The sequence below is a fragment of the Balaenoptera borealis genome, assembly GCF_965194805.1.
Source record: "Balaenoptera borealis genome assembly, chromosome: 11".
NCBI lineage: Eukaryota > Metazoa > Chordata > Mammalia > Artiodactyla > Balaenopteridae > Balaenoptera > Balaenoptera borealis.
The window spans coordinates 48,424,183-48,451,676 of NC_138868.1; the positions used below are offsets into that span (position 1 = coordinate 48,424,183).

Consider the following 27,494-nt stretch of genomic DNA (forward strand, 5'->3'; position numbering starts at 1 on the left):
TATGAATAGACCAATCACAAGTAATGAAATTGAAACTGTGATTAAAAATCTTCCAACAAACAAAAGTCCAGGACCAGATGGCTTCACAGGTGAATTCTATCAAACATTTAGAGAAGAGCTAACACCTATCCTTCTCAAACTCTTCCAAAAAATTGCAGAGGAAGGAACACTCCCAAACTCCTTCTATGAGGCCACCATCACCCTGATACCAAAACCAGACAAAGACACTACAAAAAAAGAAAATTACAGACCAATATTACTGATGAATATAGATGCAAAAATCCTCAACAAAATACTGGCAAACAGAATCCAACAACACATTAAAAGGATCATACACCACGATCAAGTGGGATTTATCCCAGGGATGCAAGGATTCTTCAATATATGCAAATCAATCAATGTGATACAGCATATTAACAAATTGAAGAATAAAAACCATATGATCATCTCAATAGATGCAGAAAAAGCTTTTGACAAAATTCATCACCCATTTATGATAAAAACTCTCCAGAAAGTGGGCATAGAGGGAACCTACCTCAACATAATAAAGGCCATATATGACAAACCCACAGCAAACATCATTCTCAATGGTGAAAAACTGAAAGCATTTCCTCTAAGATAAGGAACGAGACAAGGATGTCCACTCTCACCACTATTATTCAACATAGTTCTGGAAGTCCTAGCCACGGCAATCAGAGAAGAAAAAGAAAAGGAATACATATTGGAAAAGAAGACGTAAAACTGTCACTGTTTGCAGATGACATGATACTATACATAGAGAATCCTAAAACTGCCACCAGAAAACTGCTAGAGCTAATTAATGAATATGGTAAAGTTGCAGGATACAAAATTAATGCACAGAAATCTCTTGCATTCCTATACACTAATGATGAAAAATCTGAAAGAGAAATTATGGAAACACTCCCATTTACCATTGCAACAAAAAGAATACAATACTTAGGAATAAACCTACCTAGGGAGGCAAAAGACCTGTATGCAGAAAACTATAAGACACTGATGAAAGAAATTAAAGATGATACCAACAGATGGAGAGATATACCATGTTCTTGGTCTCTATCCCAAACCAATGGGATACTGCAAAAGCAGTTCTGAGAGGAAATTTTACAGCAATATATGCATTTTTAAGAAAATAGAAAGCTCTCTATAAAATAGATAACTAATAAGAACCTGCTGTATAGCACAGGGAACTCTACTTCTCTTCGCTGTACAGTAGAAACTAACACAACATTGTAAAACAACTATACCCCAATAAAAAAAAATTTAAATAAAGAAAATAGAAAGCTCTCAAATAAAAAACTTAACATTAAACATCAAGGAACTAGCAAAAGAAGAGCAAACTAAACCAAAAGTTAATAGAATAAAGGAAATGACAAAGATCAGACTGGAAATAAATGAAATAGAGAACAGGAAAGCAATACAAAACAGTAACAAAACTAAGAGCTGATTTTACAAAAAGATAAAATTGACAAACCTTTAGCTAGACCAACTAAGAAAAAGGAGAGAAGGCTCAAATAAATAAAATCAGAAATTAAAGGGGAAACATTACAACTGATACCACAGAAATACATAGGATCATGAGACTAGAAACAGTTATATGCAATCAAATTGGATAACCTAGAAGAAATGGATAAATTCCTAGAAAAGCCCAACATGCTAAGACTGAATCAGGGAGACGTATTAAATCTGAATAGACCAAAAACAAGTGTAAGGAGATTGAATCAGTAATCAAAAGCCTGCCAACAAAGAAAAGCCCAGGACCGGATGACTTCATTTGTGAATTCTACCGAATGTTTAAAGGCGATTTAATGCCAATCTTTTTCAAACTCTTCCTCCAAAAATGAAAAGGAAGGAACACTTCCAAATTCATTTTATGAGGTCAGCTTTACGCTGATACGAAAGCCGGATAAGGACACTGAAAGAAAAGAAAACTTAGACCAATATCCCTGATGAACATAGGTGCAAAAATTCTCAAAAAATATTAGCAAATTGAATTCCACAATGCATTAAAAGATCATACATCCTGCAGAAGTGGGAGTTATCCCTGGAATGCAAGGATGTTTCAACATAGGCAAAATAATAAATGTGATACACTGCATTAATAGAATGAAAAATAATTATATAATCATCTCAGTAGACGCAGAAAAAGCATTTGACAAAACGCAACATCCTTTCATGATTAAAAAAAAACGCTCAATAAATTGGGTATAGAAAGAATATACCTCAACATAATAAAGACTATGTTCGGCAAACACACAACTAACTTCATACTCAATAGTGAAAGATTGAAAGCTTCCCCTCTAAAATCAGGTATAAGACAAGGGCACCCACTCTCACCACTCATACTTAACATGGTACTGGAAGCCCTAGCTAGAGCAGTTAAGCAATACAAAGAAATAAAAGGCATCCAAATCAGAAAGGAAGAAGTAAAATTGTCATTTGCAGATTATATGATCTTATATACAGAAAATCCTAAAAAAAATAACAAAAACACTTAGAACTAATCAATGGATTTAGTATAGTTGCTGGATATAAAATCAACATAAAGAAATCAGCTGTATTTCTATACACTAACAACAAAATATATGAAAATTGGGGCTTCCCTGGTGGCACAGTGGTTGAGAATCTGCCTGCTAATGCAGGGGACACGGGTTCGAGCCCTGGTCTGGGAGGATCCCACATGCCACGGCGCAACAAAGCCCGTGAGCCACAACTGCTGAGCCTGAGTGTCTGGAGCCTCTGCTCTGCAACAAGAGAGGCCGCAATAGTGAGAGGCCCGTGCACCGCGATGAAGAGTGGCCCCCACTTGCTACAACTAGAGGAAAAGCCCTCGCACAGAAACAAAGACCCAACACAGCCATAAATAAATAAACTAATTAATTAATTAAAAAAGATACAGGATGCCCACTTCAATTTGCATTTCAGATAAACAATGAAAAATATTTTTTAAAAAATCTGAAAATGAAATAAAAAAAACTATCTCATTCTCTATAGCAATCCTGAGAAAGAATAACAAAGCTGATGCATCACACTTCCTGATTTCAAACTACACTACAAATCTATAGTAATTGAAACAGTATGGTACTGGCATAAAAATAGACACATAGACCAATGGAATAGAATAGAGAGCCCAGAAATAAACCTCCATATATACGGTAAACTAATATTTGACAAGGGAGCCAAAAAGATGCAATGGGGAAAGGATGATCTCTTCAACAAATTGTGTTAGGAAAACTGGATAATCACAAGCAGAAAAGTGAAATTGGACCCCTAATTTATACCACTCAGAAAAGTAACTTAAAGTGGATTAAAGACATAAACATAAAACCTGAAACTGTAAAACTCCTACAATAAAACATAGGGAATAAACTTCTTAACACTGGTCTTGGTGGTGATTTTTGGGATATGACACCAAAAGCATAAGCAACAAAAGCAAAAATCAACAAATAAGACTACATCAAACTAAAAAGCTTCTGCACAGTAAAAGAAAGAACAAGTGAAAGGGCAACCTACAAAATGGAAAAAAAATATTTGCAAACCATATATCTGATAAGGGGTTAATATCCAAAATATATAAATAACTCATACAAATCAATAATAGACAAACAGAAAAACCCTCCAGAAACAATTCTCTTAAAAAATGAGTAGAGGATTTTCCAAATGTCTTGCAGTACATAAACATGGGATATCTTTCCATTTATTTGTGTTGTCTTCATTTTCCTTCATCAGTGTCTTTTAGTTTTCAGACTATAGATCTTTCACTTCCTTGGTTAAGTTTATTCCAGGTATTTTATTCTTTTTGATGCAATTGTAAATTGGATTGTTTTCTTGATTTCTCTTTCTGGTAGTTCATTATAAGTTTATAAAATAACAGATTTCTGTAAATTAATTTTGTATCCTGCAACTTTATTGAATTTATTTATTAGTTCTAATAGTTTTTTTTTGGCAGAGTCTTTAGGATTTTCTATATAGAGTATCATGTCATCTGAAAACAGTGAGTGTTTTACTTCTTCCCCTTCCAATTTGGATGCCTCCCCTCCTTTTTTACTTGTCAGATTGCTGTGGCTAGGACTTCTAATGCTATGTTAAATAGAAGTGGCAAGAGTGGGCATCACTGTCTTGCTGCTGAGTATGATGTTAGCTGTGGGTTTGTCATAAATGGCCTTTATGTGTTTAGGTATGTTCCGTCTATAACAAATTTGTTGGAAGTTTTAATCATGAATGGATGTTGAATCTTGTCAAATGCTCTTTCTACATCTGAGATGATCATGTGATTTTTATCCTTCATTTTGTTAATGTGGTGTATTATGTTGTTTGATTTGCAGATACTGAGGCAATCTTGCATCCCTGGATAAATCCTACTTGATCATGCTGCATGATCCTTTTTATGTATTGTTGAATTCATTTTGCTAATATTTTGTTGTGAATTTTTGCATCTATCTTCATCAGAGATATTGGCCTGTAATTTTCTTTCTTTGTAATATCATTGTCTGGTTTTGGTGTCAGGGCAATCTTGACCTTGTAGAATGAATTTAGAAATGTTCCCTTTTCAATTTTTTGGAATAGTTTGAGTAAGATTGGTATTAACTCTTCATTAAGTGTTTAGTAGAATTCCTCTGTTAAGTTGTCTGGTCCTGGATGTTCGATTGTTGGGAGTTTTTTGATTACTGATTCAATTTCATTACTAGTAATCATTCTTTTTGGATTTTCTGTTTCTTCCTGATTCACTCTTAGAAGATTGTATGTTTCTAGGAATTTATCCATTTCTCCTAGGTTGTCCAATTTTGGGTGTATAAATGTTTGTAGTATTCTATTATGATTGTATTTCTGTAATATTGGTTGTAACTTCTTTTTCAAATCCAATTTTATTTATTTTGGCCCTTTTGTTTCTTGATGAGCCTGGCTAAAGGTTTATCAATTTAGTTTATCTTTTCAAGAAACCAACTCTTAGTTTCATTGATCTTTTCTGTTTTTTGTCTGTATTTTATTTATTTCCAATTGTTTCCTTCCTTCCACTTACTTTAAGCTTTGTTTCTTCTGCTTTTTCTAATTTCTTTAGGCAGAAAGTTAGATTGTTCATTTGAGGGTTTTTTTTTGTTTGTTTCTTGAAGTATGCCTGTATCGCTATAAATTCCCTGTTAGAACTGCTTTTACTGTGTCCCATAGATTTTAGAAAGTTGTGTTTCTATTTTCAGTTGTCTCAGGGTATTTTTTGATGTCCTCTTTGATTTCTTCACTGACCCATTGGTTTTTCAGTAGTATGTTGTTTAACCTTCACTTGTTCATGTTTTTTGCAGTTTTGTTCTTACAGTTGATTTCTAATCTCATAGTGTTGTTGTTGGAAAAGATGCTTGATATGATTTCAGTCTTCTAAAATTTTGAGACTTGTTTTGTAGCCTAGCATGTGATCTATTCTGGAGGAAGTTCCATGTGCACTTGAGAAGAATGCTATTTTTGGATGAAATGTTCTGTAGGTATCTATCAAGTCCATCTGATCCAGCCTGGATCATTTGGCCACTTTTTCCTGATTGATTTTCTGTCTGGATGATCTGTCCATTGATGTAAGTGGTGTATTAAAGTCCTCTACTACTATTGTATTACTGTCAACTTCTTTCTTTATGTCATGTCTCTTAATACTTGCTTTGTATGTTTAGGTGTTCCTATATTAGGTGCATATATGTTTATGAATGTTGTATCTTTGTCTTTTGTTATAGACTTTATTTTAAAGTCTATGTTGTCTGATATAAGTATTGCTCCCCCAGTTTTTATTCATTTTTATTTGCATAGACTATCTTTTTCCATCCTTTCACTTTCAACCTTTGCGTGTCTTCAGCTCTAAAGTGTCTCTTGCAGGCAGTATATAGGTGGGTCTTATTTTTTTATCCATTCAACAAACATATGTCTTTATTTATTTATTTTTTGCCCCACTGTGAGGCATGCAGGATCTTAGTTCCCTGACCAGGGATTGAACCTGCACCCCCTGCAGTGGAAGCATGGAGTCTTAACCACTGGACCACCAGGGAAGTCCCCGTATGTCTTTTAATTGGAGCATTTAGTCCATTTACATTTAAAGTGATTATTGATAAGTATGTACTTACTGCCAGTTTGTTCATTGTTTTCTGTTTGCTTTTGTAGCCTTCTCTGTTCTTTTATTATTCTTTTAGCCTCTTCCTTTGCAGTTTGACAGTTTTCTTTAGTGTTATGCTTGAGTTCCGTTTTCTTTGTTTTTTTGTGTGTGTATATATTGTAGGTTTTTGATTTGTGGTTACAATGAAGTTCATATATATTGACATAATATGTCCCTTTGTTTTAAACTATAGTTGTTTACATTCAAGCACATTCTCAAAGCTCCACATTTTTTACTCCCAACCCCACATTTTATGTTTTTGATGTCATATTTTACATCATTATGTGTACCGCTTAACTGTTCATTGTAGTTATACAATTTTTGTCTTTTAACTTTTGCACTAGCTTTTTTCAAGTGGCTGATCCACTGCCTTTACTAATACATTTACCTTTACCAGTGAGTTTTTTTCCTTCATATATTTTCTTATTTCTTGTTATAGTCATTTCTCTTTCACTTAAAGAAGACCCTTTAACAGTTCTTGTAAGGCTGGTTTAACAATGATGTGTGTTTCTAGTTTTTGCTTGTCTGGGAAATTCTTTATCTCTTCTTCAATTCTGAAGCTTGCCAGGTAGAGTATCCTTTGTTGTAGGTTTTTTCCTTTCAGCACTTTAGATGTATCATGCCACTTCCTTCTGGACTGCACTGTTTCTGCTGAAAAATCAGCTGACAGCATTAGGGGGATCCCCTTTTATGTGACTCTCTTTTTCTCTCACTAACTTAAAATTTTTCTTTTTATCTTTAACTTTTGCCATTTTAATTATGATATGTCTTGGTGTGGGTCTCTTTGGGTTCATCTTGTTCGAAACTTTCTGCACTTCCTGGGCCTAAATATCTTTTTCCTTCTTCAGACTAAAGAAAATTTTAGCCATTATTTTATCAAATATGTTTTTCTAGCCCTTTTCCTCTCTCTTCTCCTTCTGAGACCCCTATAATGTTAGTACACTTGATGTTGTCTCATGGGTCCCTTAAACTATGCTCATTAAAATTTTTTTTTCCTTTTTTGTTCTGATTGGCTGATTTCAACCATTCTGTCTTCCAAGTTGCTTATGTGTTCTGTATCACCTAATCTGCCATTAATTCCTTCTAGTGTATTTTTCATTTCAGGTATTGTATTCTTCAACTCTCAACAGTTCTTTTTATATTTTCTAGTCCTTTGTTGAAATTCTTACTATGTTCCTCTATTCTTTTCTAAGTTCAGTGATTATTTTAATAACCATTGCTTTGAACTCTTTATCAGGTAAGTTACTTATCTGCGTTTCATTAAGTTTTTTTTTCTGTGGTTTTATCTCATTCTCTCATTTGGAGCATATTCCTCTGTCTTCTCATTTTGTCTGACTTTCCCTCTTGGTCTATGAAATTAGGTGAAACAGTTACCTATCCTGGTCTTGAAGGTGTGTGCTTGTGGGGGAGCATCGCTTTGCAGTCTGTGTGTGCTCAGTGGCTTTGGTGGGAAATCTAGATCTGAAATGAGCAAGGCTCATGACTTCTCCTGGTTTGAGCTGGCAGCCACCACCTTGGTGGGGATTAGGGCTGGAGACAGAGTGGCTAGAGTCAGAGCCCGGTGTAAAGCATGGATTCTCCTGTGGCATGATGGCAGTTGCTGCCTTGGTGGGGGTATGGCTGGAGCCAGAGGGGCTTGAACTACAGCCTGGAGCAAGCTGCAGCTAGTCTTGAGACATGCTGGCAGTCACGCCTTGGTGGGGGTTTGGCAGGGAGGCTGCAGCTGGAGACTGGTGCAGGCTGGGGTGGGGTGTTCTGGGGAAATCCAGCAGGTTAGCCAGAGCACCAGGAACTTTTCAATCTTCTGCTTCTGCACTGATATTGAGAGTAAGCAAGTCTGTGAGTGTGCTTTTCAAGAACAGAGTCTCAATTTCCTACAGCCTTCTAGTAAGCCCCACTGGTTTTCAAAACCAGGAAATGGGGCTTATCTTCCTGGTACTTGACCCCAGGGTTGGGGTGCCCAATGTGGGGCTGAAACCTCTCTCTTCTTAGGGAGTATCCCTGAGCCTGTGATATTCTCCTCCTCTGGGTTGCCCACTGAGGGTGTGGGTCCCAACTCAATCACTTCTCCTCTGCTACTAGACTCTGTGTGGTTCTTTCTTTGGTTGTAGAAGAGTCATTTGTCTAGTCTTCAGGTTATCCTTAGAGAAAGTTGCTATATATATATTTGTAATTTTGATGTGTTTGTGGGAGGTGAGCAGGGTCCTCCTAATCTGCTCTCTTGATCACACATTCTTCTACCATTTTATATTTGTAGTGTAGTCCTTAACCTGATGTATTAAACAGAACAAATGTTTAGCTATGAGATAATTTATTATATTATACTTCCAATAATTATCAAATGGAAGTACACAAACAACTAGAAAATAGAAGAGACTGGTCGCTTGAGAACTGACAGAATCCTTAAAGATTAGTTATATTTGTGTGAGGTGCACTGCTCAATATTCTCTTGAGAATGTGATAATGACCCCTGGTGCTTTTGAATTCACATTTGAATCTCAAGAATCTTCAGAGGTTTATCCTCAAAGGCAAACAATAAAATAGCACAGCTGTTATATTACAACAATGACTTTGAATTTATTACTGTAAGATGAATGAATTCTCATTTTTAGAGGTAAGATATTTGGCTTTTGTGAGTTAATCAGTTGTCCTGATTTTCAATAACCATTTGAGAACACTTTACTCTCTAAAGTTGTATCTCTTCTCACAAGCCAGGAAAAACAGGGCAGATGCTATCCAGCAGTCAGCTAGCAAGTAACCTTAGCTGAATTAACCTGTTTCTGTAGTCTACTTAGTGTATAAATAGGCATAATTCAAGTTACCATGATTCCTCATTTTTCCACCCATAAGACCAGAAACTCACATGGTCTTTCAACGATATTAAACTTGGTACTCAGCCAATAAGTATTATACTGTAAAATTCACTACATTTAAGGTGCTTTGGGGACTTACTGTTTGTAAATATCTTGGAAAGGCTTCCTTTGTTTATTGTTCTGAAGGCTTAGGCTTACAGGTAACCAGAGGCTTTTGGGCAAAGTTGAGAATACAAAGCCAGAAAACTTGGAGATGAGTTTCAACCTGGCAACTTGCTGGGCGAACCTGGGTACACTTCTTAACTTTTTAAGCTGGAACTTTATTCACCTGTATATTATGTTGAAACGAATACTATTTTGTTCTATATTACTCCAATTTGAAAACATAATTACATTAGGAAATGATCAGATATGAGTGAATGTAGTTTAATTATGTCCTAGATATTAAACATGTAAGATTTTGCACAGTAATTATATTGATATTTCAAACTAATTGAGAAAACAATATTTAATTGTAAATGTTAAATAAACATAATACATTTATAATAGCTGACTTCATTTATAACCTTAATTCGAACTTTCTTTCGCTTTCTTCTTTGTCCAATTAAGAATATTGTATTTCTCCTTTTAAAAACATGGTCTTGTTTTATTGAGAGAATTTGTAAACTTTGTGATTAACTAGGCACCTCTTTTATACTTTAGCTGTCAGAAAGTAGCAATGTAATTTGTTATCCACCCATTTCCAAGAAACTTGACTTCATCATAAGTATTCTTTAATTTCATTTATAGCATAGTTACTAAAGGAATGGACTGTATTCAAACTACCTGAGATTCACATCTTAATTCTACCATTTGCTATGTAAATTTAGCTCAGTTACATTGCCAAATTCAGTTTCATTGTCTACAAATGAGATAAAATACTTAATATTATTTCATACAAATTAAAATAGAACTATATAGAAAATTCTTAACCCAAGGCTTGCCATTTAGTAAATATTCAATAACCATTAGGTATTATATAATATAAAGAAGAAAAGATATACATTATTTGAAACAGGTTTTCCCATGTTAGTGCTGAAAATAATTTTTTAAATGTAGAATACTCATTATATAAATAAATAAAATTTTCTCCTCTAAAATATATATAAAAATAAAAGAATGTAAGTCTTTTATTCTAAAGTAAAAAAAATTAGTCCAAACCTAACTTGAATAATTTACTTGTTTATAATAAACTCTATGTGTATTAATAAAAAGAAAACCATCAAATTCAAAACTTCTTTAATGTAATGTCTCATCACAGGTTCATTTTGGTAGCAGCTACCCTATCTCTTGGATTCCCTGGAGCATGGGAACAATACTGCAATGACAGGGTTCATGTTACTGGGCTTAACAAATGATCCAATTCTTCGAGTCATCCTCTTCACGATCATCCTCTGTATCTACCTGGTGACCATATGTGGCAACCTCAGCACAGTCATTCTTATCAGAATCTCTTCTCAGCTCCATCATCGTATGTATTTTTTTCTGAGCCACTTGGCCTTTGCTGACATAGACTATTCATCTTCTGTTACACCCAATATGCTTGTAAATTTCCTGGTGGAGAGAAATACCATCTCCTATCCTGGATGTGCCATTCAACTTGGTTCAGTTGTTTTCTTTGGGTCAACTGAGTGCTTCCTTCTGGCTGCCATGGCATATGATCGCTTCGTGGCAATCTGCAGCCCACTGCTTTATTCCACCAAAATGTACACACGAGTTTATGTTCAGTTACTCACAGTGGCTTATGTAGGTGGTTTTCTCAATGCTTGCTCTTTTACTATTTGCTTCTATTATTTACTTTTCTGTGGACCAAATCGAATCAATCATTTTTTCTGTGATTTTGCTCCTTTGGTTGAACTCTCCTGTTCTGATATCAGTATCCCTGCAGTTGTCCCCTCATTTACAGCTGGCTCCATCATTGTGGTCACGGTGATTGTCATAGCCATCTCCTACATCTACATCCTCATCACCATTCTGAAGATGCGCTCCACCGAGGGGCACCACAAGGCCTTCTCCACCTGCACGTCTCACCTCACAGCAGTCACTCTGTTCTATGGGACCATCACATTCATTTATGTGATGCCCAAGTCCAGCTACACAACTGATCAGAACAAGGTGGTGTCTGTGTTCTACGTGGTGGTGATCCCCGTGTTGAACCCCCTCATCTACAGCCTGAGGAACAGTGAGATTAATGAGGCTCTGAAGAGAGAACTTTGTTAAAAACTTTTAACGTCTCGATCTGTGCATCCATTCTCCTCCTAAGTTCTTTGATCATCTCTACAATCATTACTCTGAACTCTTTCTCAGGTAGATTGCCTATCTCCATACCTCTTAGTTCTTCTGGGGTTTTACCTTGTTCCTTTGTCTGGAACATGTTCCTCTGCAGCCTCATTTTTTCTAAGTTGCTATTTGTATTTTTATGTGTGTGGTAGGTTAGTTACGTTTCTCGACCTTGGAGAAGTGGCCTCTGTAGAAGGCATCCTATGCATCCCAGCAGTGCACTCCCCTCTCATCACCCAAGCTATATGTTCTAGGGATGCCCCCTAAGAGGGCTGCATGGGTCCTTCTGTTGTGGTGGGCATGTGGTTGGTCTGGTGGGCTTGGATGGCCCCTAGTCTGGTTGGTTGCCAGGCCCTGCCTCATGTGGATGCCGCTGGCTGCTGTTTAGTGGGTCCTGGTCATGAGGCGGCTGGTCGCAGAACCCTAGGAGGCCCCGGGGCTAGGGCTGGCTCACTGGTGGGCAGAGTCAGGGTCCCGAAGATTCTGGGGCTGCTGCCCACCCACTGGCAGGTGAAGATAAGTACTGGGGTTAGTGCCAGATACTGGCAGGCAGAGCTGATTCCTGGAGCCTGGCTGCAGGGCTCAGAGATCCTGGAGCTCGTTTCAGATCATTGGTGTGGGGGCTGGTTCCTGACACAGTTGGGTATGGGGTCCGGGAGGTCCTGAAGGTTGCATTGGCCTGCTAGTGGGTGGGGCCAGGGCCCACCTGGTCCCAGGGTAGGGTCTGGCCTATGTTCTGGTGTCTATTTCTGGTGTTTCCCCCCTGGTGGGTGAGGTTGGTCTAGAGGCAGGCTTCCTGGTGGGACTTGCTGGTGTCTGCCCTCTGGTGGGTATAGCTGGGTTTTGGCCCTCTGGTGGGCAGGGCCTTGACTAGGGCTGCGTCTAAAGGCAGCTGTGGGCTCTTTAGTCTTTAGGCAGCCTGTCTGCAGAAGGCTGGGGCTGTGTCCTCGCCCAGTTAGTTGCTAGGCCTGAGGCGTCGCAGCGCCGGCACCTGCAGGCTGTTGGGCTAATGAGCTGCAGGAAGATATTCAAAATGGCGCCCGTCAGCTCCGGCGTCCACCAGCTCCGGCGTCCACCAGCTCCGGCGTCCACGCAACAGAAGCAGCTCCTAAGAAGAGCTGCTGCCAGTGACTTTTTCCCCAGGGTGAGACACAGCCATGCCCCCTGCCTCTCTGGGAGACTCTCCAAGACCAGCAGGTAGGTCTGGCCCAGGCTCCTATCAAATTCCTGCTTTTGCCCAGGTGTGCGTGGGATTTTGTGTGCGCCCTCTAAGAGTGGAGTCTCTGTTTCCCCCATTCCTGAGGGGCTCCTGCTAACTGCCTGGAGCAGTGGCCTTCAATGCCAAATGCTCCGGGGGTCGTCTTCCTGCTGCTGGACCCCCGCCTGGGTTGGGGGCCTGACGTGGGGCTCAGAACTGTCGCTCCTGTGGGAGGACCTCTGCACTATAATTATTCTCCAGTCTGAGGGTCGCCCACCCAGGGGTAATAGGGTTTGATTACATCTTGAGTCCGCCCTTTTCACCTGTTTTGTTGTGGTTCCTTCTTTGTATATTTAGTTGTAGAAGATCTTTTCTGGTAGGTTCCAGTCTTTTTCATCAATGGTTGTTGTGCATATAGTTGTGATTTTGGTGTGCTCCCTAGAGGAGGTGAGCTCAGTGTCCTTGTACTCCGACGTCTTGGCCACTCTCCCTAATCTTGCAATGACCTTTAAAATCGCCTCTTCCTATTCGATGAAGACTGCTTTGTTTTTCCTTTGTGCTTAGTCTAGCTTCACTTGCTCACCTCAGCTTGGGGGTAAAGAGAGAGCTTGCTAGAAAAATATTTCCTTAATTAATTTGTAATTTTTTTAGTATTTGATCTAATGATAGACCATAAAATAATAATAAAAGGACAGAGAGTGTCTGTGGTCAAAATGTATTGGTCTGTATGGTATTAGACAATGGGAAGGCTCTTAGTAAAGGTCGGGGTTAGATTTTCTGATATGAGAAAGTAAATTAGAAGCCCATAGTGAGCTACCATTAATGAAATGAAATTTAACTATTAATTAGTAACACAAATTGGTTAACATGAAAAAATAATCTGCAGAAAATTCTATAAAATTTTATTCACATCTTTTCCAAAGTTGTACTCTGCTATAAGTTAAGGTTTGTGGACCTCCAAACTTTTGAGACTGTGTCCATTTCAACAGAAGCTTGTCCTGGAATGAGTGTGATAATTATAGTTATGACTGAGTACATTCTGAGGGGAGATGACCAAGTGGAACCAGACAGTAAAATTACTGGACACGTTCTTTTTGCATGGTTATCTGTAGATGATGGGCTTTTTGGACCCATAAATGCTGGCCTGTGTTCCTAGTCTGACTCCAGCCTAGTTACAGGAGACTTTATAAAAGAACAGGATGAGATGCCCCTGACCAAACCAGCTGTGAATCCTTATGTCAGGTCAAAACTGGTGACTTCTCTGTGGAAATAAGCAGGGTTCCTGAATTCCTAGGGAGTGAGTAAACAAGCTCTTTAAGTGACTTTTTCGTGGTCAGATGCAGCCTGTTAAGGAAGATTGAGGGAACTAGATTGTGTTTCCCCTGTGAAGTTTAATTTATCTGTATACACTGATGACTACCATATTTATTTCTCTTTCCTTGTCCTTTATTTAGTGCTTTAGGCAAAAATATTTTTGTCTATTGAGTCTCAAGCACAAATTGTCTAAAGTAATTATCTCCTTCCACCCCCAACTTGCTCCTCTCCAATGTTCCATATCGTAATAAGACGCACCATTATTCAATCAACATATTGATTAGAAACCTGAGGGTAATTTATTTTTCTCCCTCCACATGCTTGCACTCAATGACAAAGTCTTGTACATTCTGAGTCCAATATTTATCTCCCATTGCTCTTCATTTTCATTGTCAGCACTTTTTTTCCCCAGCTACCACCTTATATGTTTATTTTACAGTAGTACTCCTGTAATATTTGATTTTATGTGTCAATTTGGCTAGGCTCCAGTGACCAGTTGTTTGGTCAAACATGAGTCTAGATGTTGCTGGGAAGGTGTTTTTTTTTAGATGTGATTAACATTTAAATCGGTAGACTTTGAATACAGCAGATTACTGTCCATAATGTGGGTGGCCCTCATCCAATCAGTTGAAAGCCTTAGGAGAAAAGACTTAAGTCCCTTTAAAAAGAAGCATTCTGTCTCCAGGATGCCTTTGGACTCAAAACTGTGACATCAACTCTTACTGGAATTTCCAATCTCCTGGACCGCCCTGTGCATTTTGAAATTGCCGGCTCCCATAATTGTGTGAGCCAATTCCTTTAAAATAAAAACAACAATAACAACATTATAGTGGTTCTGTTTCTCTGGAGAATCCTAGCTAATAGAACTCTAACCAGCTTTCCTCTCCCCTCTTTTACTGTCTTACAACTCATTCTCCATATACCAACCATGGCATAAATCTAAATAGATTGCTTTCCGGGCGGCGGGGATGGAGGTGGGCCTGGCGGGTCCGCGCAGCCTCGGGGCCGGAGCCCGGGTCCCCGCCTGCCCCAGCGCCCGCCGCCGGCCGAGCCGCGCGCCCCGTGCCTCCGTCCTGGGTCGCGGTGGTTGGAGATGCGCCCGGGTTCGCGGGACAGGCGGGCGCAGAGGTCGCTTGTGTTGGGAGGTTCCGGCGCCTCCGCGGAGCATCGCGGGTCCGGGGCTGGGGGCGCCGCGGATTGCTATCCTCTCCGCACTTTCCCGGCTCTGAAGCCTCGAGAACACGGCTAGGCAGCAGTAGTTTAATGGGGAGTTTGCCTGCTGGGAACTAGGGGCCTGCTGGGGTCTCAGTTCTTGGCTGGCCCCGGAACACGAGGTTGCCAGGTGTGTGACGGCAGCAGGTAGGCGTGAGCCGCTGGTGCAGTGATGAGCAGGGAAGGAAGGCCACTGGCTGTTGGCCTGTGAACCTAGGCAAGAATGACCAGCCGACACAGTCCAGACCAAGGTCCGTGGGCCCAGCTCGGTCCTGGGCGGCTGGTCAGTGGAATAGACCTGCAGGTGTGGCTCTTGTCACTCTAGGACTGGCTTCAGGACAGATCCTGCTGATGCGCCCAGGGCACCGCCCTCAGTTCTGCAGGAGAGTGCGCCCGAGGGGAGCCAGGGGGTGTGCCCGACTCAGCACGGTGGCCACGCACATCCAGTGTGCCGGCAAGGGCAGTAGGGAGCCGGGGAAGTCATGGCCTTGGGAATGTCCTCTGATGAAAAAGAACCTGCAGGCTTATAAAATAACTTGTGTGTGGAACATTGGTGTGGATCAGCAGTGCTGAGGCAGCAGGCGGGATACAGAAGTGTGAGCGGAGACCGTCTGGAATCCCCACACTCCAGGGAAACTAGAGGTGACAGCAAGCCTAGTGAAGAGGATGGGGGTGGGGGTGGTGGCGGCAGCTCAGCAGGCTCTTCTCGTCTCAGAGCCCTAATCCTGGCTCCAGCCGGGTGGTCAGGGCAGCTGCAAGGTCTTCTGGGCGAGCAGAGCCCACAGTCCTGAGCGGTTCTTCGCTGTGTTTGGGTCATCTCCCCCCATCCAAGGGGAGAAATCTAGATGAGGTTTAAGAATCAGTGCTTTAAGACTGTGGATCTCATAGTTGAAACCTCAGAACACGTGTTTTCGCACAAGGTGTTAAAGTGAAGGGAAGGATTCAATGCCTTTTCAAGGAGGGTGTCTCCATGTGAGCAGAACTAGAGAATAAATGGGTCTTGAATAAACAAAACAAAACAAAAAAATCTAAATAGATTAATTCCTTTGTTAATATCCCCCAAAGACTTTGAATAAAGGCAACAATTCTTAACATGGTTACAAAGTCCTGAATGTGTCCCTGTTATATTTGTCTGTCAGCACTCTTCCCTCATTCCCCAAACATTCAAACTCTAGGTATCATTGGTATTCTTTTAAAACCACAAGTATGTCCATATTCTTTGCCACCTTAGGACCCTCTCACATGCAGTACCTATGCCTGAATGCATTTTCCCTCTCACCTGTGTAACACCAACATGCTATATGTATGCACTTAAATGTTGTTTCCCATCCTCTTGGAAGCCTTCTTCGGGCTCCAGACCAAATTAAGTACACGTGTTATCCCCCGTAGCTCCCCCCACCACTGCATATTTTTTTTCAGAATACTCAGTGCACTTGCAACTACAGATTCAGTATTTGTTTTCTCTAAAATGCTGGACTCTTCATATAGACACATTTAATGTCTTTCTTTTCCTGTGTGTCTAATTTTTACACACTTCCTGCAACACAGTAAGCATAAATGTATATTTAAAATGTATGAATGAAAAATTAATAAATGAGTGGATGTATGAAGGTTTTGCTCTAGCATGAACCACTGACTTGGCGGCCTTTGAATCTGTTGAATGTCAGCCTGATTCAAGTGATGGAACATTTGTGTCAGATCCTACTACACCTGTGATAGGCTTTTACACAAACTCGTGCTCACCACAGCTACACCACTGCCATGCCACTGTTGAACTCAGATTGGTAAATAGCATCTCAGCGTGGTTTAGTAAAAGCTATGTAATCACTCTCTGCTGAATAATGTCTCCCTTATGCCTTGGAACGGTTGGAGAGTTAGAACATGTACAAGTCAAATGTTAGTAAGAGTAGTAGTAGCAGTAGCAAGAGTATTAGCAAAGGAGCTAACAATAGGAGATAGTTTACTGCCTTCCAGTTACTGTTCCCAGTAATTACAAGTAGTGACCCAATTAATCCTCAGAATAACCCCAAAAGGTGTTTTGTAATTCGTACTTTACAGAAGATGTAACTGAGGCACATAAAGGTTAAGCAAAAGTTCAAGGTCACAAATATACTCTTAATACTCTGACTTCTTTTAAGGCACATACTCTCTGTGGAGGGGCAGAATGAGGGGCTCTTTAATACTTCACCACTAGAGGACTTTCATTTGTCGGGGAAACATTTCTTTCTAGCCAGCCCTTTCTGTTCAGAGTAAGTATGCAGACTCCTACATCTGGATATGTCAGGCAAACTTGTATTAGATCAACTTTCTGTCACAAAGTAAATAAGAAGCAGGAAAAATATTGTTAAATGTTTGAAGGCATAGACTTCTGGTTTCATTGAAGATGAAGTTGCTCCATACCCTCAGGTCCTCCCTTTTATTACTAAAAACATTCCTAGACGAAACAACAAACAAGCATAGGAAGATTCTAAACAAGACAGAGAAGAAGGCAAACCCCTCGGGACTTTGGACCTGAGGAAATCACATAGTGCTGAGTCCCTGCATTTTCTTATTGCTTCCATATGTCCTGTACAGATTGCTGCACAAACCTCCAACTCAGAACCATCAAGAGACACAGACAAAAAGAAAGCTTTAAGAAAAGTCTCTTCTTGCTAGCCAAAGAACTGGGAAAAGGGTGACCTTAACAGAATAGAAAACATTTTGACAATACCTGTCTTACTCCAGACAAATACCAGTGGAAAAATCGTACCTGTCTCCCACCGGCAGGATTCACTGGGGCCAAGCAGGGAGGTATTCTTCACCCCACCCACCCTTTGATTCCCCTGCCAGGGTATTGTCAGTGGGGTCCAGCAGGGAAATGAACCTCCTCTGTCATCTGGCAGCAGTGAGACAATGAGGGAGTGTGAGGCGGTACTAGTTGGTTCTCTGCTCCCCTGTAACCGCACCCCCCTTGTGAGTGGGGGTCCAGTGGGGACCTGAGCTTCCACCTCCACCTGCAACAACAAAACAGTGTGAGCCAGCTCTGCAGGTCCCGCCTCCCTAGTGGCAGTGGGGTCCAACAAGGAACTGACCTTACTTGGAAGAAAGGAGGTGTGCAAATTGGCATCACACTATAATTGGGAAGGAGAAGACAGGGTGGTGGCGGGAGCTGCACTTGCATCTCATTCATCTGCAAGGAGGCAGTGGGTGTCAGCACTCCATTTTCCCAGAGCTGTGTCAGTAGTGCTTAGCAGGAAGCTGAAGAGATACACATACACCTAGTAGTTGCAGTGACAGGGGATATCCTCCTAAAAAAAGATTGAATCTGATCCAGAGTCTCATAATATCCTAAATGTCTCTGCTGCAGTAAAAATCACTGTCATACCGAGAACCAGAAAAATCACAGTTCAATGAGAAAAGACAATATATGTCTACATCAAGATGAAAAGGATGTTAAAATTATCTGGTAAGGATTTTAAGGCAGCCATCAAACAAATGCTTCAATAAGCAATCATTGAAATTCTATTTCTTTGAAATAGAAAAGTTTCAGCAAAGAAAAAGAATCATGAAATATAACCAAGGGAAATTTCTAGATCTGAAAAATATAATCACTGAAGTTAAAAAGAATGGGATTAAGCAGAGGTGTTGGCACCGTACGTGTCACAGCCATCAGCATATCTTCAGGGAATGAGTCACTGTGCTTGGGCCTCAAATAGACAAAGCCAGCAAATCCAATAGTGTATGCACACTACAGTGAGGTGGAAGGAGCAAGTTGAGAAGGCCTTATACCTCCCCTGGGCAGAGGGCATCCTCATAACTATGGACCCATTGAAGACACAGGACATCATAATGAAAATAAAGCTGCCCACCAACACCATGGCAGAGAGCAGAAAAATAGCCATTTCATGATAGGGAGTATAGTCACAAGCAAGGCAGACCACAGGTGAGATGTCGCAAAAGAAGTGTTGGAAGGTGTTGGAGTCACAGGAAGACAAGTTGAATACTCCAAGGACAATGCACACAGAAACCAGGAACCCAACCACCCAAGCGGCCATCATCCGCTGAAAGCAGATCTTGTGGGTCATCAGGATGGAGTAGTGCAGTGGGTTGTGAATAGCAGTGTAACGGTCATAGGACATGGCAGCCATGATGAAGCAGTTATTGCCTGCCAAGCCAAAGAAGAAAAACATCTGTGTGGCACACTCAAGAAGAGAAATGGTCTTACTGTCTGAGAGCAAGTCCACCAACACGTGGGGGATGATTACCATAGTGGTACAGGTTTCTGAAAAGGAGAGACCACAGAGGAAAAACTACATGGGGATGTGAAGGTTGCGACTGAGGTTGATGGCCACCACTATGGACACATTTGCAGCTAGGATGATAGCTTGGGAGAAGAAAATCTTCGCAAAGAGGAGACTCTGTAGGTCTGGGAAACTGGAAAATCCCCACAGAAGGAATGTGCTCACTGCGGTATGATTGCCCATCTTCTTGGTGCACGTAGCAACTCTCTTCCAAAGGTGCAGGGTTATTGAAGTCAAGACTCTGAGATGATTGTAAAATATCCTTGTGCACCAAGGTCACCTAGACTTTAATTAGGGGGACCTGAGCTTCCAGGCACCTCTTCATGGGAGAGCCTGAGAAAGTGATGCTAAATGCATTTGACTGAAGTAAAGTTCAGGAGTCAGAGTGATGAGAATAATTCTAGTATGAAAATCTGTATAAATGACATGGAGTGGGCCCAAGCATCTTCTTGGATTATACTCACAAAAGCATTCTTATCTGTCTCTTTTCCAGCCTGGATCTGCATGTAAGAGGGAAATATGAATAAAATTGCTTTGTTCTCATCCACCGGATTTTGTGATGCTGCATTTTTCAAATGCTCTTTCAGATATAATGGTAACTTGGTATCAGGAGTGCTTCATAAACTATTGACTGAATGAATAAAATAACCAAATCATTTAAATCACTTAAAATGAAAATAACATTTTTTTGTAAAATTAGGGAGATCAGTGAAATTTTCCAAAAGAACTTTAACTTTCCTTCAATGAAATCCTCTCTCCATCAGTGTTTCACTATGTACTGGCTCTAAAAGTAATAATTGTGACAATGACCTGACCACATAAATGAATTTAACTTGTTGTAACTTCTACTGGGTTCCTATCCATGGTAATAATTAAAGCTTGAGATTTAAAATATCATTAGTTCTTAATACATGTCAATAATTTTAAGTTCTTAATAATTTCTCATTGAAGGTCTTTTCAGATGCCTAATATAATGTTAATGGATTAGCTTGGTGTCAAAATGATTTCGAAGGCACTGTCTCATTTAGAGTGTCATATTCTGGTCATGATGTTCTAATCAAATTTTGGATTTTTTAGCAAAACCTCCAGGACATTTTCTAGCAGGTATACTTGTTATGTGGTTTGCTTTGAAGTGCAGACCTGAATGGAATAAACTCCAATTCCTCAGATCAATTTTGTAAATCATATTTTTATTTCAACTATTTATTATTCCAATCTTGAAGAGGTAAGGGCAGAAAAATGACATGAAGACACTCCATGGAATTTTGATTTTAACTTCAGTCATTGTTAAAGGTGAAGGGGAAGAAAAATAGTAAGGAATCAGCAGTGGAAGATGAAGGAGTATGCAAGAGAAAGAAACATAGGCTGGAAATTATTCTGTAGGACTAACAAATATATTGTGATTTGAAGGGTTGCTGTTTTCTCTTTGCATTGTAGTTATGGGCAAAGAATACAAGAGGATTCAGGCCAGGTAACCAGCACCCACCTAATACCTATAATGTACCAGACAATATGCTGGGGTTAGACAGAGATGTCTCATGTCATCCTCACAAGTCTATGTGCTTGGAATTTCATTTTGATTTTATAAAATATAAAGTGAGTTATAGAGTGGTTAAGTGACTATAGAAGTCGTGAATTTATTCAACACATACTGACTAAATGCATATGATGGGCCAGGCAATTTTATACATGGGAAACACAAAATGTAACCAGACACATAAGATCTCTGTGATGAAAGAGTGAATGACTACTTTGGTTTGTGGAGTCAAGGAAGCCCTCTCTGAGGAGACGATGTGCTTAAATGGAAAACAGAATGGCAAAAGCAACCAACAGGTGAAGATTAGGGGAGAGAGCTTTACTGGCATGTTTCACAGCTAACTCAAAGACCCTAAGGTGGGACACTCATCTGCCTAAGCAATCTTCAGGCTAGACCCAAATGGCTTGTCTTTGAGACCACTCCACTCTCTTTCCTCTGGAGGTTTTCCAGTCTATTTCCTCTAAAGGAAACATTTTCCCATTCTTATTGCTTTAGCTGTCACTCACCTTATATGACTCTGCAATTCTAACCTCTACCATAAAGGAATCTCCAATTTTCTTTGGCCCATTTCCAAGCCAAAATGTCCTACTAGTACTGAATGTAAGATTTTCAGAACAGAATTAGTCATATTTCCCCCACATGTCAGACTTTTCTCCTGTACTTCCTATTTGAGTTAGTTACAGACATGAGAGAGCTACCGTCAGACCCCAATTTTGATTTCTTCCTCACCTTTATACAGATAAATTTACTTCCAAAATTCCAGATGTCCTTTTGCCATCATCTTTTTTGTTTTTTTCTCTCTGCCATTGTCCTTGACCTATCCAATAGGGTGAATATGGTGCCTCTGTAGTTTTCTATTAGTCACCAGTCTGTTGCATTTTTATTCACTACATCGTCACCAGATACTGGATTCCTAAACAGAGGATATATTAAGTCACTAATAGTGTCAAAAACAGTGAATGACTATACACTGCTTATAGGAGGAAATCCAGATACCCCAGCATGATATTTGATGCTCATCGCAAATGGATCCCTAGACGCTGCTCCTGGCTCACTTTCCACCACATCCCTCTAAGTAACCCTACACTCAAACCAGACAGTAGTGCCCTCTCTTTTCCAAACCCATCATCATCCTTCATGCTGCTGTGCCCATGCATGTGGGGTTCCCTCTGCCACAACTTCTCCTCCTCCATTTTGTTTCCTATAGACTTTTACTCATTTTTCAGGACCCAGCTTGGATTACTTTGATTCCTCATCCTCTCTTGTTGTCCCCATTTTCTAGATTCCAGGATCCTGAATAAGAAATGTCTCCCGCATTCTACTTCCTCGCTCGTGGATTTTTGCCACAGCCTCTACTTTTTCCCTCTCCCAGTCCTTTCCCTCACCTGCTACCAGCTTTTCTACATCCAATCTACAAGCAATGTACATTCCATTTTAGATTTTTAGGTACCTTTGGCTTACAAAGTAGATAATTCTAATAACTTCTAGGCTTCATTGCATGCTTCAGTTACACCATCTCATATATCCTCGTGGCTTTCCCAAGAGATAAGTGCCATTATCACGACCATGTTTGTAGTGAGGAACCTATGGCCTAGAGAGTTATTTAATTTGCCAGAAATGATATAGCTGGTAAGTGTACATGTATAACATATACACAGCAAGGCAGTCAGAGTCTAGAGAGCCACTTGCTTGGCTAGTTGATTATAAGGCTTCCCTCAGTGCAACTGCCCTAACCTCATTTCCTGCCTCAAACCTCCCCTATACAGGGACCATCCCACTGTTTCCAAAAAACAGTTTATCCTTTGTGACTCTTCTACTTTGCACATGTTGTTTTCTATAAGTTGTAGTGTTCTTCTTGCCCTTTTATGACTGCTAAAAACAGCATTCTTAGAAAGACAATTCAAATGTCTTGTCCCTTGGAATTCTCCTCAAACCTCCCTATGTGTGTTAGTCATTTCTTCTTTTACGTTCACATCATTTTATTGTGAGGAGGTAGGTTGTTTTTTTTTCTGCCATGTGGCATGTGGGATGTTAGTTCCCAAACCACGGATCGAACCTGTGCCCCCTGCAGTGGAAGCGTGGAGTCCTAACCACTGGACTGCCAGGGAATTCCCAGGAGGTTGCGTTTTTGTTGTTGTTGTTGGGATTTTTTTGTTTGTTTTGTGTGTGTGTGTGTGCGTGTGCTTGACTCCTGTACTACACAGAGCAGAGACTTGTTTTAAAATTTTGTATGCCCCAACTTGCATCCTGAGCCTAGTGATTGTAGAATTTTTACTAAGGTTAGTTGAGAGGCTATAGGGAAAAAATCCATATTCTCCAGAAAGCCTCCATGCTTATACCTCAGTGCATTTAGTAACCCCTCTTAAATACGCTACTTGCTCTCCTTAGTATTTATTTTGTTTGGATGTGTACTAAACATAGTTGGTTTCTCTCTAAATAGTTTTAAGAATAATGTCACGTAGCATTGCGAACACATGTATAGATGCTTTCTACATTCTTCTTTATTTTTTTAAATTTTTTTTGAATTTTATTTTATTTATTTTTTTATACAGCAGGTTCTTATTAGTTACCCATTTTATACATATTAGTGTATACATGTCAATCCCAATCTCCCAATTCATCACACCACCACCACCCACCCCCCGCTGTGTTCCCCTCTTGGTGTCCATACGGTTGTTCTCTGCATTTGTGTCTAAATTTTTGCCCTGTAAACCGGTTCATCTGTACCATTTTTCTAGGTTCCACATATATGCATTAATATATGATATTTGTTTTTCTCTTTCTGACTTACTTCACTCTGTATGACAGTCTCTAGATCCATCCACGTCTCAACAAATGACCCAATTTCCTTCCTTTTTATGGCTAAGTAATATTCCATTGTATATATGTACCACAACTTCTTTATCCATTCATCTGTCGATGGGCATTTAGGTTGCTTCCATGACCTGGCTATTGTAAATAGTGCTGCAATGAACATTGGGGTGCATGTGTCTTTTTGAATTGTGGTTCTCTCTGGGTATATGCCCAGTAGTGGGATTGCTGGGTCATATGGTAATTCTATTTTTAGTTTTTTAAGGAAGCTCCATACTGTTCTCCATAGTGGCTGTATCAATTTACATTCCCACCAACAGTGCAAGAGGGTTCCCTTTTCTCCACACCCTCTCCAGCATTTGTTGTTTGTAGATTTTCTGATGATGCCCATTCTGACTGGTGTGAGGTGATACCTCATTGTAGTTTTGATTTGCATTTCTCTAATAATTAGTGATGTTGAGCAGCTTTTCATGTGCTTCTTGGCCATCTGTATGTCTTCTTTGGAGAAATGTCTATTTAGGTCTTCTGCCCATTTTTGGATTGGGTTGTTTGTTTTTTTTAATATTGAGCTGCATGAGCTGTTTATATATTTTGGAGATTAATCCTTTGTCCGATGATTCATTTGCAAATACTTTCTCCCATTCTGGGGGTTGTCTTTTCATCTTGTTTATGGTTTCCTTTGCTGTGCAAAAGCTTTTAAGTTTCATTAGGTCCCACTTGTTTATTTGTTTTTATTTCCATTTCTCTAGGAGGTGGATCAAAAAAGATCTTGCTGTGATTTATGTCAAAGAGTGTTCTTCCTATGTTTTCCTCTAAGAGTTTTATAGTGCCCGGTCTTACATTTAGGTGTCTAATCCATTTTGAGTTTATTTTTGTGTATGGTGTTAGGGAGTGTTCTAATTTCATTCTTTTACATGTAGCTGTCCAGTTTTCCCAGCACCACTTATTGAAGAGACTGTCTTTTCTCCATTGCATATCCTTGCCTCCTTTGTCATAGATTAGTTGACCATAGGTGAGTGGGTTTACTTCTGGGCTTTCTATCTTGTTCCATTGATCTATGTTTCTGTTTTTGTGCCAGTACCATATTGTCTTGATTACTGTAGCTTTGTGGTATAGTCTGAAGTCAGGGAGTCTGATTCCTCCAGCTCCGTTTTTTTCCCTCAAGACTTCTTTGGCCATTCGGGGTCTTTTGTGTCTCCATACAAATTTTAAGATTTTTGGTTCTAGTTCCGTAAAAAATGCCATTGGTAATTTGATAGGGATTGCATTCAACCTGTAGATTGTTTTGGGTAGTATAGTCATTTTCACAATATTGATTCTTCCAATCCAAGAACATGGTATATCTCTCCATCTGTTGGTATCATCTTTAATTTCTTTCATCAGTGTCTTATAGTTTTCTGCATACAGGTCTTTTGTCTCCCTCGGTAGGTTTATTCCTAGGTATTTTATTCTTTTTGTTGCAATGGTAAATGGGAGTGTTTCCTTTATTTCTCTTTCAGATTTTTCATCATTAGTATATAGGAATGCAAGAGATTTCTGTGCATTAATTTTGTATCCTGCAACTTTACCAAATTCATTGATTAGCTCTAGTAGTTTTCTGGTGGCATCTTTAGGATTCTCTGTATAGTATCATGTCATCTGCAAACAGTGACAGTTTTACTTCTCCTTCTCCAAATTGTATTCCTTTTATTTCTTTTTCTTCTCTGATTGCTGAGGCTAGGACTTCCAAAACTATGTTGAATAATAGTGGTGAAGGTGGACATCCTTGTCTCGTTACTGATCTTAGAGGAAATGCTTTCAGTTTTTCACCATTGAGAATGATGTTTGCTGTGGGTTTGTCATATATGGCCTTTATTATGTTGATGTAGGTTCCCTCTGTGCCCACTTTCTGGGGAGTTTTTATGATAAATGGGTGTTGAATTTTGTCAAAAGCTTTTTCTGCATGATCATATGGTTTTTATTCTTCAGTTTGTTAATATACTGTATCACATTGATTGATTTGCATATATTGAAGAATCCTTGCATCCCTGGGATAAATCCCATTTAATCATGGTGTATGATCCTTTTAATGTGTTTTTGGATTCTGTTTGCTAGTATTGTGTTGAGGATTTTTGCATGTATATTCATGAGTGATATTGGTCTGTAATTTTCTTTTTTTGCAGTATCTTTGTCTGGTTTTGGTATCAGGGTGATGGTGGCCTCATAGAATGAGTTTGGGAGTGTTCCTTCCTCTGCAGTTTTTTGGAAGAGTTTGAGAATGATGGGTGTTAGCTCTTCTCTAAATGTTTGATAGAATTCACCTGTGAAGCCATCTGGTCCTGGACTTTTGTTTGTTGGAAGATTTTAAATCACAGTTTCAATTTCATTACTTGTGTTTGGTCTGTTCATATTTTCTATTTCTTCCTGGTTCAGTCTTAGAAGGTTATACCTCTCTAAGAATTTGTCCATTTCTTCCACGTTGTCCATTTTATTGGCATAGAGTTGCTTGTAGTAGTCTCTTAGGATGCTTTGTATCTCTGCAGTGTCTGTTGTAACTTCTTGTTTTTTCATTTCTATTTTTTTTTCATTTCTAATTTTATTGATTTGAGTCCTCTCTCTCTTTCTCTTGATGAGTTTGGCTAATGGTTTATCAATTTTGTTTTTCTTCTCAAAGAATGAGCTTTTAGTTTTATTGATCTTTGCTATTGTTTTCTTTGTTTCTATTTCATTTATTTCTGCTCTGATCTTTATGATTTCTTTCCTTCTGCTAATTTTGAGTTTTGTTTGTTCTTCTTTCTCTGGTTCCTTTAGGTGTAAGATGAGATTGTTTATTTGAGATTTTTCTTGTTTCTTGGGGGAGACTTGTATTTCTATAAATTTCCCTCTTAGAACTATTTTGCTGCATCCCATAGGTTTTGGATCATCGTGTTTTCATTGTCATTTGTCTCCAGTATTTTTTGATTTTCTCTTTGATTTCTTCAGTGATCTCTTGGTTATTTAGTAACGTATTGTGTAGTCTCCATGTGTTTGTGTGTTTTACGTTTTTTCCCCGTGTAATTGATTTCTAATCTCATAGCGTTGTTGTCAGAAAAGATGCTTGATATGATTTCAATTTTCTTAAATTTACTGAGGCTTGATTTGTGACCCAAGAAGTGATCTATCCTGGAGAATGTTCCGTGCGCACTTGAGAAGAACGTGTAATCTGCTGTTTTTGGATGGAATGTCCTATATATATCAATTAAATCTATCTGGTCTATTGTGTCATTTAAAGCTTCTGTTTCCTTATTTATTTTCATTTTGGATGATCTGTCCATTGGCGTAAGTGAGGTGTTAAAGTCCCCCACTATTATTGTGTTACTGTCGATTTCCTCTTTTATAGCTGTTAGCAGTTGCCTTATGTATTGAGGTGCTCCTATGTTGGGTGCATATATATTTATATTTGTTATACCTTCTTCTTGGATTGATCCCTTGATCATTATGTAGTGTCCTTCCTTTTCTCTTGTAACATTCTTTATTTTAAAGTCTATTTTATCTGATATGAGTATAGCTACTCCAGCTTTCTTTTGATTTCCATTTGCATGGAATATCTTTTTCCATCCCCTCACTTTCAGTCTGTATGTGTCCCTAGGTCTGAAGTGGGTCTCTTGTAGACAGCATATATATGGGTCTTGTTTTTGTATCCATTCAGCAAGCCTGTGTCTTTTGGTTGGAGCATTTAATCCATTCACGTTTAAGGTAATTATCGATATGTATGTTCCTATGACCATTTTCTTAATTGCTTTGGGTTTGTTTTTGTAGGTCCTCTTCTTCTCTTTTGTTTCCCACTTAGAGAAGTTCCTTTAGCATTTGTTGTAGAGCTGGTTTGGTGATGCTGAATTCTGTTTGC

General features: G+C 39.4%; 1 protein-coding gene and 1 pseudogene across 2 annotated transcripts; one reads left to right on the forward strand and one right to left on the reverse strand.

Moving 5' to 3' along the window:
• The first annotated feature begins 6,651 nt into the window (after positions 1–6,651).
• Positions 6,652–11,816, forward strand: OR5P2 (olfactory receptor family 5 subfamily P member 2). The gene has a single exon (XM_082341633.1). The coding sequence runs from the start codon at positions 10,321–10,323 to the stop codon at positions 11,215–11,217; it is 897 nt and encodes a 298-aa protein (XP_082197759.1). The 5' UTR covers positions 6,652–10,320; the 3' UTR covers positions 11,218–11,816.
• Positions 11,817–12,648: 832 nt separating this feature from the next.
• On the reverse strand, positions 12,649–21,607 carry LOC309605567 (olfactory receptor 10Z1-like; annotated as a pseudogene). The gene has a single exon. The product of its transcript is annotated as an olfactory receptor 10Z1-like (transcript).
• Positions 21,608–27,494: the final 5,887 nt, after the last annotated feature.

What these genes read in the sequence shown, in the direction of transcription:
- OR5P2 (XM_082341633.1), top strand. Translation starts at nt 10,321, where the DNA reads ATGACAGGGTTCATGTTACTGGGCTTAACAAATGATCCAATTCTTCGA.